Below are 19,392 nucleotides of genomic sequence, written 5' to 3'. Positions count from 1 at the left end.
GCAAGTTCTCCACCATAAATTGGAACATTTGATGTTTTTTTTTATTTTGTTTTTTGCTGCAAACAGAACAAGTCCTGGTTTGAAAAAAGATAAGAGCAAGAAGAGACGTTTGGCAAAGTTGAACAATGATCGTTTCTCCTTCAAGACATTTGAAACCTTGATCTGATTTTCTGGGAGTTTGTTCCTCAGAGAAACTCAAGGTTGAGAATATCTGTTGTTTACTGCGTTCTAGTAAAGAACTACTTAGGGAGGTTTCTTTCAGTCCAATCTCAGACAAAATCATCAGCAGTAACATAAACAGATAAATAGACTCTCTGGAATACTGAAAGGTGAACTTCTCAGATGTTTCAACATTTCTAGAGGAATGAAATCCAGATAGATTCAGAATTAATTATCAATTTTGAAATATTTTTGGGTAAAACTATGAGTTCCTGACTGTTTTCAACTTTTCAACTCAGATGCAAGATTTGTTGGAAATCTGAGAAACTTGTTGAAAATGAGAAATAAACAGGACAATACGCTTTATTTTGAAGTTAAGCTTCATACATTATCAACTACCAGCCGAGGAAACGACATCCTCAAAGCGCTGCTGAGATTAATGTTGCTCTTCCTGGTTCTTTTTGAATTAAAGCCATAAAAAGCAACAATCCACTTGTCATAACTCGTCTGATTGGCCAGAAATTGGCCTCTAGTACATTAAAAGCTCCTTCCTTCTCGTAGAAAACTCCAGCGCCAGCTGTTTGTGTCCGTGATGTTTATACCAACACATTTTCTCTTCTGGAGCTCATTTAGCTTTTTTTTTTTTCCCTCCCCTTGTTCCTCCTCGGCTGATCGGTTCCACGGGGACGGCAGGACGGCGTCCTCCAGTTAATTTGCTCCCGGTAGTAAACGGCGCCTGGCGCGCTCCACCTCCTCGTCCCCGGAGCCTGGCTGGGGTCGTGCCGCTCTGAGATCTGCCCTAATTACATTATAAGAGCCTCTTGTTTCCCTCGGCGGCCGGCTGCTGTGTGGGAGGCCCGGCGTGGCTCGGCGCCATCTCGCTTTTAAAGTCTGACAATCTTAAAAAAAATTAACATAATGGCCGAGTCTTTTGCTAAAATTCTGTTTTTTTGTGCTTGATCATGTTTCCAGCGCCGGTGTTCGACTACGAGGACATCCCGTCGCCGCTGAGCGAGTCGGAGAGCACCATCACCGTGCTGCTGCGCCCGGCGCTGGGCAGGGGCGCGCCCGTCAGGTACGGCCGGCGCTCGCCTCCCTCGCGCCCACGCGGCTCGGCGGCGCCGCCTTTACATCCCGCAGCAGCAGAAAGAGCCACGCGGAGCGTCACGGCGCCGTTCTCTAAACCCTTTATGACACATTTAAAGAAATACCTGTGTCGTCTAAGGATGTTTCAGCAGCAGAAAACGCCTTTATGCCCTGTTTACATGAGAGGAATGTGCTGAAAGACGATCAGAACTGCACATTTATCTACATTTATCACTTTAGAATGAGGTAATTTCTAACAGGGTTTCTGTAAAATGTTGGCTAAAGGTTTTAACTGCAGTTTTTCTTCACAATACATGTAATTTCAACAGAAACTCCAAAGCTTCAAACTATAAATATTCGTATTTTAACTAATTGATCAATTCGCTAAACTATTTATCTGTTTTTTATTATTATTATTGCAGCAAGGTTAGCAGTCGAACATGTTTAATATCGTATACAGCTTCTATTTGGAGATTACAAGCATCATTACTATTCAGTGGCTCCATTCAGCCTGATTTAGTTCAAATGATATATTTTTCTCTCTCTTTATATGTGCTTATTGTAAAATGTTTTAAAAAATATAATTCAGTGCGATAAGAAATTATACAAACCTGCCTTATGTTGTAGAGGAGATGTAACTTGGCAGATTACAGAGATTTATTTTTATATATGGAAATGTCAGGCTGTCAGTTATCCGTGCTGTTTGAACAGCGTTTGCGTAAAACTCCCAAAAAAAAAACATATTAATCAAACAATAGTTTGAATCTAGGCTCATAATAAAATAGGTAACGATAAAAAGTTATAAAGCAAAACTGAAGAAAACTGGTTGAGGTATCTTTAAAAGAAAAAGCCATGAAACACAGTTCTTTAAGAAGAATATAGTTTGTATGGAGCTGTTAGGTGTTAACATGAAACGAAGAAAGTGAAAACAGTGCAGCTGAAGCTCCTAATTATAAACATGTCTGTTTGTTGGTGCGCAGCTGAAAATGTGTCCGCTGAGACGACGTGACAGGAGGCTGCAACACGCCTTCAGGTTCGCCAAACTCATTTGGAAGAGAAAACAAGGACGCGCTGAACTCATTACACGGGCTGTTTGCCGTCCGTGGCGGCGTTACGGGCGGGCCTCAGAGTCCGGCCCTGACCCGCCGTGTCTCGCTTCCTGGATAACGAGGGAGCGCCGTGTCTGCCGGCGCCGCCAGGCTCTGGGGGAGCGGCGTCCTTCCCTTCCCGGATCGCAGCTTTATGATTCAACTTGAGGTTTCAGAGCTTCGGCCTGGAGGAGATCAGTTCAGTCTGCCGCGAGATGGTTTCAGTTTGACACTTCAGCAAGTTAAGAGTTAGTATTTTCAGACCATTTATCTCCTAAACATGGTTAATGTTTATAGAAACAAGCCAACAGAAGGCCGACTGTTGAGCTCCAGTAATAGTTTACCTCATGTTCTGCGTCTCTCCTGAAATAATAACCTCAAAATCAGTGGTTCTACCTCGAAGGGAGCACCAGAGATCACTAAGATTAGAGGTTTCTCAAGATTCCGCATAATTTGGCTTTAATGTAATGCTTAAGGAGATCAGAGAATTGATCGGTAGCCTCTCTTTGGCCCCACTAGGAGCCTCTGATAACCAGGAATGGGTCCTAAATCCGGTACTTTTGTAGATACTGACCAAATACCATTGGTTCTACCAAGTACCGATTCACGTACAAACAGCACCATGTTTCGGTGCCTGAATGCATCCTTGGGACTGTGAGGGAGTGGAAGAGTCGGGGATTTTCCATAGCGGACTCGGAAGCAGCCTTGACCAGAAGAGTGTAATGACGTCAGTAGCTAGCATGTCAACAAAGCAAGCGTGACTAGAAAGAACTCCAAATTACAGCTCCACTTTTCAAAATAAAATGCAGATTACCCTTCACTGTGGCAGAAGAAAAAATTCAAATCTTAGGAAGCTCCTGGTTAAAAACAAGGTTTTCCTCAAGGCTGAGGAGTGAACAACCTCAGATCTACGCTACAATTCCTGCATTCAGCACCGTTAGCATGCCAGCATCGATTACCCCGCTCGCGTCCATTAGCACACTAGCATCAATCAGCTCGATAGCATCGTTTAGCTTGCTTGCATAGTTTAGCACACTGGCATCTATCGACACGCTAACATCGATCAGCACGCTAGCTTTCGATAGCATACTAGCATCAGTTAGCACGATAGCGTCCGGTAGCACACTGACATCCATTAGCATGATAGCATCAAATGGCATGCTAGCATCGATCAATACGCTAGCAGTCGTTAGCAACTCAACTGCAGTCAGCAACAAATAGACCTTTATTAAAGGTGCTGTAGGCAGGATTTTGCTAGTCAATGCTAATTTTTCTGTGTTTTCTTTGGATTAAATGTTAGAGTATCCATTGATAATCCTTTAGGAGTGTAGCATAATTGCTCTACCGCGAGGGCGCAGCGTTTCCATCTGTCTCTGTTCTGAGATGAAAAGGAATCTCGACAGCTCCAGGTATCTTTGACCAATCAGAAGAGCCCCTGAGGCTCTAACCGTGATTGGTCGAGGGGCGTTCATTGCACGTTCTTGTGGGAGGGGCTTAATTTGCATAAGGGCGTGATGTCAGAGAAAACAGGACAGGATTGGCTGTGCTGGGTTTCAAATCGCCATCTTAGATGGGTCAAATCGCCATCTTGCTTAGGTAAGCCTAATGCGGAGATGCCGAATCCTGCCTACAGCACCTTTAACACACAAACTCACAAAAGTACCGACTCCCAGGTACCAGGTATCCGGTACCGTATTGGTTCCAATGTGAACGGTGCCCATCCCTACTGAAAACCTAGCTTTATGTCACAGACAGACAATAGCAGCAGTGGTGGCGTCCAGAGTGTCATGGCTCCCACCTGAACCCCGGTGTTCTTCTCTCCCAGTGCCTACCAGGTGGTGGTGGTGGAGGAGGACGGCTCCCGCCAGGTGCGGCGCCGCGAGCTGGGCACCGTGGACTGCTTTCCCACCCCCAACTCCCACAGCGAGGCCCAGGCCAAGGGGGCGCCGCACTACTACACGGCCGAGCTGGCGCCCAGCAGCCTCCCCGAGGCCACGCCCTTCACCGTGGGCGACAACCACACCTACAACGGCTACTGGAACAGCCCCCTGGACCCCACCAAGAACTACCTCATCTACTTCCAGGCCACCAGCAACTTCAGAGGGGTGAGGACTGCTGGCGGTAGAACTCGTACTGTCGCTCGACCCGACGGTGTGTTTGAATCAGTGTCGAAGGCAGGAGGCGGTGCGCTGGAGGCGCCGCGGGAAACGGAGGGTTTATTGGGGATGGTTCCCATTTTGGACTTTCTGAAAGACCGTGAAAACGGGACTCAGAATGCGCAGAATGCTGATTTTCTCTTTGATCATTCAGTTGTCAGATCTCATATTCGGTCTCTTTCCCAAAAAAACAAACAAAAAAAGCTTTTCCGAGCTAGTTTGTCTTCGAGGGAGGGGAGGAAGTAAAAATCAAACGCCGTCCGGGCTTGAAAAGATTGGACGAGGAGCTCCTTGAGCGACTGGGGAAGCGACTGAAGCCTGAATAAGGAAGGCGTTGGCCGGCAGAGGAGGCCGATGCTGTTTAAATCATTAAGGCCCATATGGAGCTCATGTTTGCCCCCCCCCCCACCCCACCCTCCTCCACGCGCCCGCCTGGCCGCCGCCCTCTCATCTGGACTTCTGTCCCAGCTGGGTTTGATGCTGCTTGGGTTTGCTGGAGAGCAGGGAAAAGACCACAGTGAGCGCGGTCGGGGTCAGAAACGACACGACGAGCGCTCGGCTGACGTCCGGAGTGTCAGAATCGGGACTGAGATGTCTCAGCGACGGCTCTCTCACTCTCTCTCTCTCCCTCCCTCTCCCTCGAGACCCGGCAGAGACTTCCTGCTCGACAGAACTCCACCATCGCGGCAAACTGAATATCATATCCGTGTTGATTTTTTTTTGTTGTTGCCCTGCGAACCTTTTCATCTCTACTTTGTGAGCCGCTGCCTTTTTTTTTTTTTTTTTTTTGGCGGCCTGCTCGGGGAGAGGAGCGCGGGAACAAAAACCTAATTATTTTGACAATTACTCTGGATAAATTAGACGTACGGGGCTTACTGTGGACCATGGAGCCGCCGTTGAATCAGAACCGTAATTGCTTTGGCAGATATGCTTTCAGCGGGGCTTGAAAGATGCCTGATGGTGTTGCCAGTTCCTCGTGAAAAAAACACAAACAAACACGAGTCGTTTCTCTCTCTGTCATGACAGACGAAGCGCTTAGGGACAAAAAAAAAAAAAAAAATCGAAAATTACAGCTAAAATATCTATTACAGCTAAAAATGACAAGAGAAGCGTGGTGATTTCACTCTGTCAGCCTCCAGTGCTGTTTTATTACACTTTCAGCTGGGATTACTTGTCACTTAGCTGTTTTTTTTTTTCTCTCCCCCTCACACTGGATAAATTTGGATTGTGAATTGGTTATGATGATCTCTGCTCCGGCTCTCGGCTCGGGAAACCATCCCACGTTTGCCAAGCTAGCAGATTTCCGAATGAATTTTTCATCCGTCTTCCTCCCGACTTTGCGGGACTTGATCCCTGCTTTTTGCTGATTTAACAGTGAAAGCAGCTCGAATGCGAGTCGCGGCGGAGGAAGGGGAAAAAGAGCCGGTCCGCGGTTTCCAATGATCCGTGTCATTTGGCCGTTCGGCGGGAGCAACAAACCTGCTGATCGACATCAGGCTGACGGCGCCGCTTTCACCGCTGGGAGTCCAGCTTTTTGATGTTTGCTGTCGGTTGAATCATGACGCAGTGGAAGAGCTGTGATTTATTGGAACCCAAGCGAATTAACAGGGTGTTTGCTGTGTCGTCTGAAGCTGTACGGAACTGGTTTGTCTTGGTTTTAAAGAGCAACCATTATTGTTAATGTTAACTTTTTACTCGAGAAGATTAACCCTTCATAATGCTCTCTTTATAATAATTGGAAATGAAGAAATTTAGTTTGAGTTTTTAGATTCCATGTTAGGCAGAAAATAACAAAATCTTGTTTATATGTGGTGATCTGTTGCTAAATTAGGCTTGTCAGTGTCATTAATATTGTTTTTTCAACTGCAAGCATATAAATTACACTTATAAGTTCTGATCTTTTAGTAGGGGGTAAGGATTCCTTTCTGAACTTTCTTTTATCCTGTTACTCATTTTGCAGTTTAACAGTTATCAAGCACAAAAATGTCAAATAAAAAAATGGCAAAAAATAAATAAATAAAAATTGTAATGTGTGCAAAAAAAGTATTGTACTCATGAAAGGGTTTTAAGGGTTAAAGAAAGGCTTAATAAAACAAGGAAAGCTAGAACTGACCATATATGTTTATTTACCATGTAAGAATGGGCACATTGACATGAAAACGCAGAACAAGTGTTATTGTCAATCATCCAAATCATTCATACTGAACGAATTGACTTTGTGACTGATACTCAAACGTCAAGATAAAGAATATTTCGACTCTGGGACCAGTTTTAGGCTCTCAAAATGCCATCATTTATGTGATCTTAGTTCTTCTGATTCAATTCAAGGGTCTTAAAACCTTCATCGTTGACCTGAAAACTGTTGAACTTGCAGTCCGGGCCAATCAGGTGTCTGTTCAGCCCTCTGGAAGCCTCAGTGGTCCAAACTCTGAGCGGCGGCAGGAGTTGTAGCGATACTGCTACAGGTGCATTTGTTTTCCTGAGACGTCTGGCAGTTGGTCCAATCCTCTTGTTCAGTTTTCACACAGAAAAAAAAAAAAAAATCCTGAAAAATGTCTGGAGCGTCACGAACTCGGCTCAGCTAAGAGTTTTTGGCAGCCGTCTTCGAATCACTCAGTTGTTTTTGTTAAATTCCGACTGAACCTCCATAGGCGCGTCCTAACAGCAGTATTTTGAAGGGAGACTTTGTTTCGGTCAACAGGATGAACCTTGATTGAAATCGGGGTTTAAAAGTCAATCCTCATTGGTGCGACCCTGCCGAGGGTTTTCAAAGACTGTGGATCGAAATCGTGAACTCTGCTTAATCCACTAGTCAAAACCTGCAGTGTTCAGCAATTTCAGAAGAGGACTTCCAGGTTCCCGTTCCCTCCATCTATATTGACTCCCAGACACTGAAGGCTAAATGGATTCTGAAGGGGATTAGAAAGGATTCAGATTTGAGGAACAGATCCATTTCCGCAATGACATACGGGAATAATATGGAAGCTACCCCAAGGAGGAGGACGGCAGAGTTCTCCTCTTATTGAGAGTGGAGTTGAAATTCCTGACTGGATGATCTCTGCCGTGTCTGAGGAGGGTAAAACTCCCACCTTGACAGAGGACAAAGAGACATGCGGCTTTAATAACCCCCGAGGTGGGAGTAAATATGAGTGATCTGTGACTGTACGAGATGAGAGGAGATGAGCATCCACTCGAAGCAGATTTCCAATTAAAAAAGGCAATTTGGCTGGAGTTTTAGGTGAAAGGTTTTCAACTCCAATCTCAGAGCGCTGATTAGCATAATTGCCCATAAAGGCTGATTTCACTTCCTTAAATTTTAATTTAGTAACATGCCTCTCTATCTCTGGGACGAAAGGTGGCAGTTTTGGAAGGAACGGAGATCCAATCACCGGACGGGGTTGAGGAGAGTGCGGGGGTAGGGGGGCTGGGGCGCCTGAAGGGGAGGCGAGGTCACTCGTATCAGTAGGAGATGTCATCTGCCAGGAAATTTCAATTATTTTCCTCCGGCTCACGAAAGGTCTGGTGAAGGTCCGGCCGCCCGTGTCGCCGGTCGGAGACAAGGTTGTGAGTTTTGAGGCAGACTGGCTCATAATTAAGTTACTGCTGTGTTTTCACTGCGTCCTCGTGTGGAACCGAGCCACATGAATTAACGCAGCTTTTTTTTTTTCTTTTTTCTTTTTTCTTCACCCACAGGAGACCAGAATCAACTGCATTCGGATTGCTCGCAAAGGTAAAGTGCTGCTTTGTACTTCTGTCTCATGAAGGGCAGTGTGATTTTCAAAGAGTCATGGTCACATGGACTTTGTGCATCTCTCACCAAGGCTGATCTCTTGGCCGGGCTTTGTGTCATATATTTATTAAATTACTGGATTGCTTCATGAACTGAAGGTCCTTTTACTTGATACCTGCAAAAGTATATCGCGTAGGTGATTTGAATGTAAATGTCATACAAGTATGAATTAAGATTTTTGTACAGTATTTTGAAAAGCTAAAGAAAAATGTTCTGAGATCGCATCTCCCATGACTTGACAGTGATCCGGTCAGGATTTGGGGTCGAACATCGCTCCCTCCATGTCTCAAGCCATTGTGGAAGTGATGCAAATATTAGTAACTGGTGTTCATTCCTAGAGCCAGCATGGGCAAAATAGGAGTTCATCATCTGCAAACAGTCACGCCACCTTGACTTATTAAGCTGTTAAACGAGAACAACAGTACCATATTGGGATGCACCATGATGTACTCATGGTGCTGCTAGTAGCTACAAATGATGGTGATATAAATATGACTTGACTGATCAAAGCTCACGCTCTTTTAGGCCCCTGCCGCTGACGTTACTGACGCATGACGTCTCGGAGTGCTTGGCGCAGTATCAGACCTGATACATGATGCTGGTATTGGTATCGATGCATCCCTAACCCACGGTGTTTTTTACTTCAGGGCATTAGGAATGTGTTCATTCAGTCTCAAGTTGAGATTTTTTGGCTCGACCACTGAAGTGACTATGAACAGTTGCATTTGTGAGATTTATGGCACATTCTCTTGAAGTAGTGCTTTGTGATTGTGCCCACTCTGCTACTGGATGCTGGTTTCTGGTGACTGGGAGATCTTAATGGATCATAATGGCCGTGCTGAGTGAGTAAGGATGACACGTTTCTGCTGGGGGCTCATGGTGACCCCACGAAGGACTTTATCTCATGTTTCAGCAATTAAGCAGCAGCAGAAAAGGTTGTCACTGCCTTCTGTTGCAAGCGAATGAAGCTGAAATCGTAGATTCTCAGGAGCCAGAGAGCTGAAACGTCTGCATTTGGAGCCGCTCTCAGGCCACCTGTCGTCTCCCTGCAAGTCGCCCGGGATCCGTCCGGCCATGTGGTAACTGCACTGTGTCAGACACTTCAGCGGTTATCCCAGATCAGGCTGCCGCTTTATCAGATCTGACGTGGACTTAGTGGCGTTTTGGGTTGCTGAACGGCAGGAAGCGCTCCCCCATGCCACTTTCTGCTCTCAACAGACACACCAGAGGAAAGGTGAGAGCAAACATGGATCTCTGTTCTCACTCGGCTCCTCCAGAATCACTGACGGTGACATTTCGGCAACCCTGCCTCAATCTCTTGGGCTACAATGGCTTTGAAATCGACAGTGCAGCCATGTTCCCTCCTTTTCTTTTCTCCCTCCCTGAGAGAGGAAGCAACCACGAGTGTTTGCTTGAGAGACAGACACTGATAGAAGCCTCTCAGTTCAAACAAGAAGGGGGGGGTGAGAGCGAGACAGAGGGTGAAATGGAGTTTTTCCAATCCTTCCTCCCTGCTGAATAATGCTTGAAGTTTTGTCGGGCTCTGGAGAAAGGTGGCAGTTAAATTGGATTCCACATCCCCCTTAAACTCTGTGCTGTGTGATGTGAGATGACATCAAAAGAAAGCCGCCTCGCTATTGTCTGCCGGCGTCCGGGTGCCGGAGGTGGGCCGCCGACGGGGATGTTTTTAACGCAGTTGCGCTTTGACGGGCAGGCGGGCCCAAAGGTTGTTCGGGATGTCGCTAACACCCCTTTCAGGGAATCAGGGAAGGTCTGCGGATCGCCGCGGACTTCAGTACACCATGGTGCCGAGTTGGGCAGGAAGCGATTTCTCATCGAAAAAGAAAAATAGTTTGTGTTTGCACACTGATGATGGATGATCGGCAGTGCTGGTAGAAGGCAGAGCGACGACCGACAGACTGCGTACATGGAGTCTGGTAAAACCACACTCTTTCCTATATCGGGCACTACATATTGAAGATGCAATTTGTAGGGCTGTCCGAATGTCCAGATACCCAAAAAGAAGGGCACTACAAATTTCCCACAATGCATCTTGAAGAGTAGTGAGCATCGATGGTCCCTGGACGGCTCAATATTACCCATCGTGCATTGCGAATCTCCAGCAAAATAGCGAAAGAGCAGCAGTGCGAGCCGGGAATAATTTAATAACATATTTTTATTTATTCTTCAATGATTAGAAAGATGACAAGGAAAGTAAAATGCAGAATAACAGCACATTTAAAAAAATATATATTACAAAACGTCTGGTTACCATGGTACCGGCCGGGGGTCACGTGATCAGCGCTGAGGGAAAAAGTAGAGAGCTGCATGTCTGAATCGCCAACGGATTCAGGGGACTCCAAAGACCACTATGTAGTCCAGCACTGTATGGTGAGTGAGGAGTTAGGTCATGGTGTGGACATTCGGACACAGCCTCTGTCTCCTGATGGGGCCGCTGCGTCTATGCACGCCACCATCTTTGTGTCCAAAATTGCAACCAAAAAAAAATAAAAAATCTCGTTTACATCTTGCACCATCGTAGACAGTGAGTTGGCTTGATCTCATTATAAAAGGTATATTCTGATGGAATTCCATTTCGGTTTTTGGGAAAGTCTCTTTAAACTTCGGACCGTGCCGTATTGATTTTGCACCATTTCTTCAATCCGCTCACCAGACATTTTCGTACGCAGCAGGGCTGTAAGGTTTCATTTGTTCGACGGAGGTCCCCCGATAATTCCTGTTCCTGGCTGTTCCTCGTTGCATTTTCCCAGCCGTCCCACGCTCCTCTGCGCTGCCAGCCGTGTTCACCCGGAGCGCCTGGCCAAGCCGCCTCGGTCGTGGGTGGAGGTGTATTTTTTTTTTTTTTTTTTTTTTTTGGAGGGCTTTATGTCTTTGTCCTTAAATGCAATAGGGCCAACGATGGCTGACACCGCAGAACAATGAGAGCGTGTTCATTACAAATCAGATGGTCTTGAAAGACGCCTCATTCTGCTCGGCGAGGAGGCTTCTCTCAATGCATGTCAGCTCAGCCGGTGGAAAAGCATCAAATTCACATTTAGCTTCTGCATCTTTTGAAATTTCGGCCTGAAATTTGCTTGACAGCTGAATGGAATCGCATCATACCTTAAATTCTCTGATAGTTTATTTATACTTTATTTACCCACAGCGTAGAAAAGAATCAGGGCTTTATTTGAAAAGCAGCTTATATGAGCAAAAAGAAACGATGGCACCAGCGAGAGTACCTTCTTCAACCTCGGTGAATTTCTTTCTTGGCTTCCTGGGAACGAATGCCTGGACTGTGAGTTTCTTCAGACTTTTAAGAAGTCGGTTGATCGGTCTGTTAAGGTCACCCTGGAGCAAGACGGCACCGAGACGGCCATCTTTTTGATGCACAGCTTTTGTTGGTATGCTTTCTGTTTGAAATGTGTTGCACATTTGATGGGTTTCTACTTTGAGAAAACTATCATTTTTTTTAATTCCTTGATGTTTGTTGCTGTTCCCATGTGAGTCCTCTCTATTGGAAATGTGGCATTTTACCTACTGAGAGCTTGACATCTAACACCAGTGGAGCTGGGCGCTTAGTGATTCAAACCACAGTGCAAAGGTTCTGGCCAGACTATGTTCTATCATTTTATGCACACCCTATATAAATGCAGATGTCTTGCAGTAGTGGTCCAATTAGCAGGTTGGTTCAGTACTGAAGTGCACATTTGTGTTGCAGAAAAGTCGGTTCATGAGCAACGTAGGTTCCATTTACACGACGAGGTTTCAAGTGCAAAACTTCATTTTGAGTGTCTGTTTACTCAGCAGTGGTACCTGGAGCCAGTGAAAACACAACTTTTCTAAAATAGTATTTGCCTTCCAGTCCATATTCTTCTGGGACCTGGTAGTTTTAGAGGTTTCAATCATCTTTAATTGCAAAGCAACTTGGTCGTCTGTCCGTGTGAGTGTCTTTGCACTCCCATTGTCAATGTTTATAGCGGATTGTTCTCTGTGCTCTTGTGTTTGTGTGTCTTCATTACAAAAAAAAAACTAAAAGCAGCATCAACTCATAGCCTGGCACAATAAAGACATGATTTTCTGCCATTTCTGCCATCCTATTTTGCAATGTAAATTAAATTATGCCAAGTAAACTGAGCCTAATTCAAGAGTTTAAGTCCACTGAAAAGTTATTGTTTCTCAACATTAAGGTGCAAATGGTACTAGGTGCATTGATATGGCAGGTTTTTGTTGCTTTCAGCTGGTTGCAGGGGGGTAAATAAACACCTGCAGCAGAATGCCAAGGCAATAGCTACTTGTGCATGTATAAAGGTTTGAGTTTCATTGAACCTATTGTTAATCTGAGGTGGCTCAGCTGCTGTGTTTGCCCTGTGATTGAGTAGCGACCCGTCCAGAGTGTTTCCTAACGACCTGGTGGGTTTGTCTGAGGCCGCGCCAATAGAGGAAGCCGGGCCGCGACAAGAGGAATCGACGTATTGAAACTGGAGCGCTCCCGGATGGCGTCCGTGGCGAAATGTCTGAAGGGAGCGGCACGGTGACACGGGAGACACTAATGAAAGCCGCAGCGGCGATGATTGGCGGCGGACTCATGGAACATGACGCCAAGTTGTAGCAGGCAGTTTTCAATCCATCTGTAATTGGAAGCGGCGCGAGCGCGCTCCTGTTTGGCTCAATTTAAACATCAGGACATCAGCGGCGTGTTTGTTTCCCCCGGTGTGGCGGCGAGTCTTTCGTGTACCCTGCACAACAGATTCCGTCGCAATGTAAAGAGGTGATGAACGACGGCGCGTTCTGATTCGTCTGCCAATAACCGCACCAGGAATCGACATAATCGGAGCGAGTGAAATTAATTAGCGCCTGGGAGACGTCTCTGTCCTCAAACCCGAGGCTCGGAGAGACGGATTGGCTGAGGTGGCTCACGCAGCGCTGAAGGAATCGGCGAAAAGACACAAATCATACACCAGCCTCATTCAGCGTCTTTAGCCTGACAAACAAGTGAGGGATGATAACTATTAAGGCTTGTTGAGAATGAATGGCCACTAGACAAAAAAAAAAGCCTGGATTTATTAGTACATTTAAATAGACTTTCTGTTAAAAGGAGGCAGATTGACGACCGCGTTGCCACCGGACGTCTTTTATTTATGCTGTTTGCGCGTTCATTTCTTCTTTGTAAGTAAAATAATGAGAGGCATTTTATCTGACAAATGACAGACCAGCCTGGAAAAAGCAACAACAACAACAAGAGTGAAAGGCTGGATTTTACCAACAGTAGCTAAACTCTATTCAAATAAATCGCCAAAGTGACAGACATCGGTATTTTGTGGAAGGAACTGATTCCATGAACATACAACCCAAAAGTGAGTTAGTGAACCAGGAAGACTTCAGGAAAGTTAATCATATGTAGCTGTGATCCATGTTAGCCACGAGCACACGAGCACTTCTCTCTCTGGACGCTTGTGGAGAAAATGGAATAATAAAGAATGAAAATGTGGCCTCCTCTTATCCATTAACAGCTGATTAGAAAATGAAGTATTGATTCCGGCAGATCTGCTGGCTGGAGGTGTGTTAAATGAGCTCCTTACCTGCCGGACAGACCGTTCGACTCCACATCCACCTTCACACCCAGTTTTTAGTGTCATCAGCTGTAGTTTATTATCATCTGCTTTGGAAATGATTTCACATTTCTAATGGTAATCGATTGCTTTGCTGCATATCGATGAGCTTTTCCTGAACACCAGCTGAACCTGACAGATAGATATAGCTGTGCAGCGACAGTGTTTCAGAAATGATGTGTTTTCGCCCATTTACACGGTAACATATCGTTTTAGAAAAGTTTGTTTCAAAGCACCACTGTGCTAAGAGCACCATGAAAGTTTCCCGATTTCATTGAAGCGTCGTGCGAACACTGCCCGAATGAGTCAATGAAGCTAACACTAAAAGGACAAATCAATCTATGAGATGTAATTCAGTCAGGTAGTCTCCATAAACAGTATTTATTAAGTATCCATGAGCTTGCTGTGAAGTGGCCAACCCAAAGTTTATTTACAACAGCGTATTAGAGCTCACTGAAAGGTGAAAGGTACCTCGTTCATTATAAATTTACAGACAGAACAGTGATTTTTTTTATTAACGTGACATTCCTGTGGCTGGTTGGCTGTGGCCAACGGAGTCGGATTCTTTTCAAAAAGTTTAAATTTGGAAGCCTTTTTAAAAAATAAAAAAAAAAAAAAAGTCACGTTCAGTAGCTGTGAGCACTGCTGTATCGTGAAATTATCCCCAAAACGCAACCAACGTGTGTAAACTTCATATGGAATCAGTTGAGCGCGTGTCCAATACTCAGTGCCTGCATTGAGTTTACCTACTTAATGCTTCTTTCTAAAACCTGCATTTGTTTGTTCTGTCCAGAAATGTTTGGTGGACTCGCCTTCCCCCTCATGACCGAAATAATGCGGCTCTGTCTTACCTGACAAATTGCAAATCAGTTCAGGGAAATTACAAATTACGATGAAACTTGTCTCCACCGCGCTGCTCTCCAGCCCTGTGGATTTCCTGGTGACGGATCTGCTGGATTTAGTCTTCTTCTTCAGCGCAGTGAAATTTTACAGAGATAGCCAATTTCTAAATATGGCCCTGAAGGCAGGAATGACTCACCCAGCGTGATTTGTGTGATTACCGCCAGTCTGCCGGGCTGCATTGTGAGCCAGGAGCTCCAGCCTCCACCAATCCGCAGCTTATCAAACCAAACTCAGCGTTCTGCCTTCAGTAACTTTGGTGCTCGAAGCGTTTCTGCTTTAATGAAACACTGAGATGCAGTCTGATTCTTTTGTTGCCGCCAGATTCCCACGCCGGCCCGAACCCTTCAAATGATGCTGCCCGGCCTAATCTTGGTTCTCGTCAGCGCGGCCTGCTGTCACGTTTGAATATTCCTACAGTTCATTTGTAGCTAATGGCTCCCGTTCTCCTTCTGGATAAAGCATCGGGGAGCTCACGCTGCTCTCGGAGCAGGGGGGATTTCTCCACGCTCCACGAGAGATAACGGCGGCGCCGTCTCTTTGTAGAGCGGGCGGATGACGTTATATTTCTGAAAGAGTGTCGAAGGCCTTGCTGATGCTTCCTGCTGATCTCCTCCGGCGATCCCGGCGTCGCCTCCAGCGATACGGCGGCCGGCTTTAGCCGGGGAAAGCTCCGGCTGGTGACCCCCTCGCACGCCCGGCCCCCTCCGCCAGCTCGTCGGCGGATATATACCGCCGTAGACTCGGGGATCCTTATCCTGTCAGCGCGCTTCAATAGCCGTGCCGGGATTACTGCGGAGCTCGCCTTTATGATCCTCCGCAGCCTGTTTGTATCCATAACTGATCGCATAATGGAGAAATTAGACTTGAAAGTGAGCGGTCTCTTAAGCCCCATGCTGATGGAGGCTGTGTGTGTGTGTGTGTGTGTGTGTGTGTGTGCTAACCGGGATACACTGCATGAAAGCTTACACACATGGAACGTCTCCCAGCTAATGTATATCAGTTGCACTGTGTGGATGTGGGTTTGATTTTCTTCAGAGCCAGAAAAGAGGCGTCGTGTGATTTACGTGGCGTTTTCTGGAGACGTTCGTGATTCTAGAAATGAAACTCTCTGCGATCTCTGTTTTACACTTCAGGTCTTCGCAAGAAAACTTTCTCAAGTGTGTGTTTACACGACAACGGTGCTCGAAGCCACTTCTATTTTGGGTCACATTGAATTGTTTTTTTTTTTTTTTCTCTCTCTCTTTTGTCAATGAACATTAAAACAAACTGGATCAGATATTTCCTCTACAGGTGACACTGACGCTACTTAAAAGAAGTCCCTGATATTACACCATGTATTAGTCCTCTGTTCGTTTGGTGTCTTTGGATTCGTGAAGAAAGGAGTCAAACGGCTGAAAAGTGTTCTTGGTGATGTCTTGATGTGTTTTCCAAGCTGAGCTCGGCCACTGCCAATGTTCTGGAAGGAAACAGAGAGCTCGGAAGTTGTAGTAAGACTTGAATGTTTGCCAGTTTGACCAGAGGGTCAGACAGAAACCGACTTTTTCAGGAGAACTTGGGTGAATTCTCCGTTTATGTTGTATTCTTATGTAATGTTTTGTGCTGTAATTCAAGAGATAAAACAGAAATCTTTCACTCTCTCTCTTTTGCAACAGCCGCCTGCAAAGACTCCAAAAGGGCTATGGAGGTTTCCCAGCATGCCGAGGACATGGGTTTGATCCTGGGAGCGTGCGCCGGCGGGCTGGTGGTGCTGATCCTGCTCCTCGGGGCCATCGTCATCATCGTGAAGAAGGGGTGAGCGGCCGCAGTCGGACGTTTACAGTCTGGAGTCTTCCTGAGCGCCGAGTCACGGCGGTGGATTTATCTCCGTCCCACTTGGCCACGAAGGTCTATTGAGGAAGGCGCCCGGCGACGAGAGTGAATTACAGCCAGAGTTGGAGGAATAGCGGAGCATTAATCCTAAACTCTCCCCCGGTTCCCGCCTCGGCCGAGCTTTTGTGTTTCTCATCTCATCTTTTAATTTCAAGGTCTGCGCGTCGGCTGAGCACATTCAGATGCAGAACCCCGCTCGCTCTGCAGGCGCTGGCTGGCTGCCTTCCACCTGCAAATTACCTCTGTCGTCGATCGCACCTGCAGTGTATTCTTCCCTCGCATGCCGGGCGACGGCGGAACACTCATCTGAGTGTGAAATATTCCATCAAGGGGCATGTTATTCCATTGCCCACTCAATTACATGAGGCGAGCAGCTGCGAGGTGCCAGTGGATGGGCTAGTAATTGGTTAGGAAGGTTGTTTTTGCTGTATTTTTTTTTTTTTTCCCCTGAAGGGGGCTACAGGAACTCCTCCACCCCGAGGAATTTTCTCGCAGCAGAATAGAGGCAGAGTGAGTGAGGATGTCTGGAAGGAGGCAGCCGCCGATAAGATTGAGCAGACCAGTCTAGCCGGGGGACAATGGGAACGGGACGTCCGCACGAGAGCAGACAGGAGCGGGCGTGTTTGTATTCGGCCGCGAGACGCCCCGTCTGTGGATGTGCGGGGCTGTTTATGTTAATGCAGCGGGTAATCACGGCGGGGATCTGCCCGCTCTTCGGTGCGTTCAGCAGGACGCCGGTCAGAAGCGGCGAAGAACGGAAAAAAAATCACTCGGCTCAGAACTCGGCTCCGCAGCAGCTCTGAATATTTCAGACGCTTTCAGAAAGTGGAAGTACTGTACGTTCGAGGCTTTCAGGCTTCGTCAGGCTCGCCGAAGGCTAATGAACTCGGGAACATGAAGGGAACTGCGGCCGGGCGTTTGATCGGCGGCCGGACCTAATACCTGCCGCTCAGGAGGAAAATCAACTCCTCTGAGGGGAGATCATTACGCAGAGCAAGACGCTCCTTCCAAATCAAAAACTGAAATCATGTCAGTCTATCTATACACACTTCGTCCAAGTTAGGGCTTTGTGATCAGAGCTGATCGGACAGACGCATTGAGTGTCTGTTTTCATGATATGTCTCAGAAAAACATGCAAACTCCACACAGAAGGCAAAACGCTGGGTTTTCTGGCCCGTCCCCGGAGTGATCGCAGCAGCAGCGCTAATGAAACACCCTCCACACACATCTGTTTTGATGATCCGTCCGACCGAGACACGCTGGCTCTGCCGGACTCGGTTTCAGTCTGCCGGGGCTAAATCGGGACGCCAGGTCGCCTCTGGTGGTTCGATCCACGTCCCAGACTCTTCATGTGTCAACGTGTCCTTGAGCAAGAGGCTGTAGGTGAGGCGGCTCCCAGCAGGGGCTGTGGTGTGAGTGTGTGAGTGTGTGAGTGTGTGAGTGTTAGTGTGACAGTTTGAGAGACGAGAGGCGGCCGTAATGGCCATCCAACTCCGTCCACTGTTTTCACCCGAGTCTCCGTCTTCTGTCCTTGAAGCCAAGTGTGAAGTTCACTTTTGAGAATCCATGGATTCTGCTTCGCCGGAGGTTTTCTTGCCGATGCATTCGGCGTTCGTGTTTTTATTTTCGCGATAGCCGTGACGGACTCCGGAGGTCAGAGGTTCACTGCTAAGTGGGACTCCGGTGCGGTTGACACTTGATGGACGGAGGAGGCAGGTGGAGGTGTGTGTGTGTGTGTTGCTGTACGACGCGTTGAAAGCCTCGGGGCGCCGTCAGAAATGTGTCCGATGGTGGAAACCTTTCGGAGGTGCAGGAGGCCGTTGGGAAAACGATTATAAAAGACCACATACAGAAATTCAAGATCACAGACGGGGAAGTTCACAGGCCGAGACATAAATCATACAGCTCTGATTTGGCTTCAACGCGTTTAGGATCGTGACTGAAAGCAGAATTTGAGAATTCAGACAGGAAAGAGCAAATCTGGCAAAACCACCAAGCCAGAAAATGGATGTGGAGCCTGAGCTGAGAAGTGTTCGTGGACTAATGAATGAAGCAGCAGCAGCACAACCGATGAGATAGAGGGAAATAAATCCTGGAGCCTGTGGGTTCAGACTAACGCTGACGTTACATACAGGGGGCACATTGCTTATGTTGCTGTTTGGTGGATTCCAGATTAGTAAAGTCATCCTCACCCCAGTGAATGATAGACTCTGCTGACACGTTCCTGCTGGATTCCTCCGTCTTGATCAGACCATTTCTGATGAAAACTGGAGAATCCAGTGGAAACTTGTCGAAGGTATCCTACGAAAAGCCTGTTTATCATAAAACAGCTTCAGTGACTGAGAATACCTTTTGATTCTGCAGAAGTATGTTGAAACTTTCCGTTTTTGCCGGTGCAGATCTGCCTTCTTGTGTCTTTTGAGCTTACTGACAATGGTGCTTTCTTCCCCCTGCAGTCCGGCGATAACATTCCAACACACTAGAGCATCCTCATTTATCTTTCTAATGCCCATTGTGATAAGCCATGGCCACCTCTCTTTTATTTTTCTCCTCACTCTCTGTCTCTCTCCTCTCCTTCTCCTCCATGCTAATCAGAAGGGACTTCTATTCTTACCCTTACTACCCGTAAGTTGCTCCTTTCTCCATCCTCCACCCCCGACACCCCGATGCCATCTCTCCCTCTCGCTCGCCCTTCGTAGCCCTCAGGACCGCTAGAGTGGAAACAGGCA

General features: G+C 46.7%; 1 protein-coding gene across 1 annotated transcript in view; it reads left to right on the top strand.

Moving 5' to 3' along the window:
• Positions 1 to 19,392, top strand: part of LOC115409260 (receptor-type tyrosine-protein phosphatase U-like) — a 227,756-nt gene that overhangs the window by 168,669 nt on the left and 39,695 nt on the right. Inside the window, 5 exon segments of the mRNA XM_030120350.1 lie at positions 1,132 to 1,234; positions 4,159 to 4,438; positions 8,183 to 8,219; positions 16,447 to 16,585; positions 19,259 to 19,288. Coding sequence (XP_029976210.1) covers positions 1,132 to 1,234; positions 4,159 to 4,438; positions 8,183 to 8,219; positions 16,447 to 16,585; positions 19,259 to 19,288 — 589 coding nt within the window.

The sequence above is a fragment of the Salarias fasciatus genome, chromosome 22 (assembly GCF_902148845.1).
Source record: "Salarias fasciatus chromosome 22, fSalaFa1.1, whole genome shotgun sequence".
NCBI lineage: Eukaryota > Metazoa > Chordata > Actinopteri > Blenniiformes > Blenniidae > Salarias > Salarias fasciatus.
Note: the sequence above shows the minus strand (reverse complement) of the source record. Positions and strands in the feature narration are given on the sequence as shown.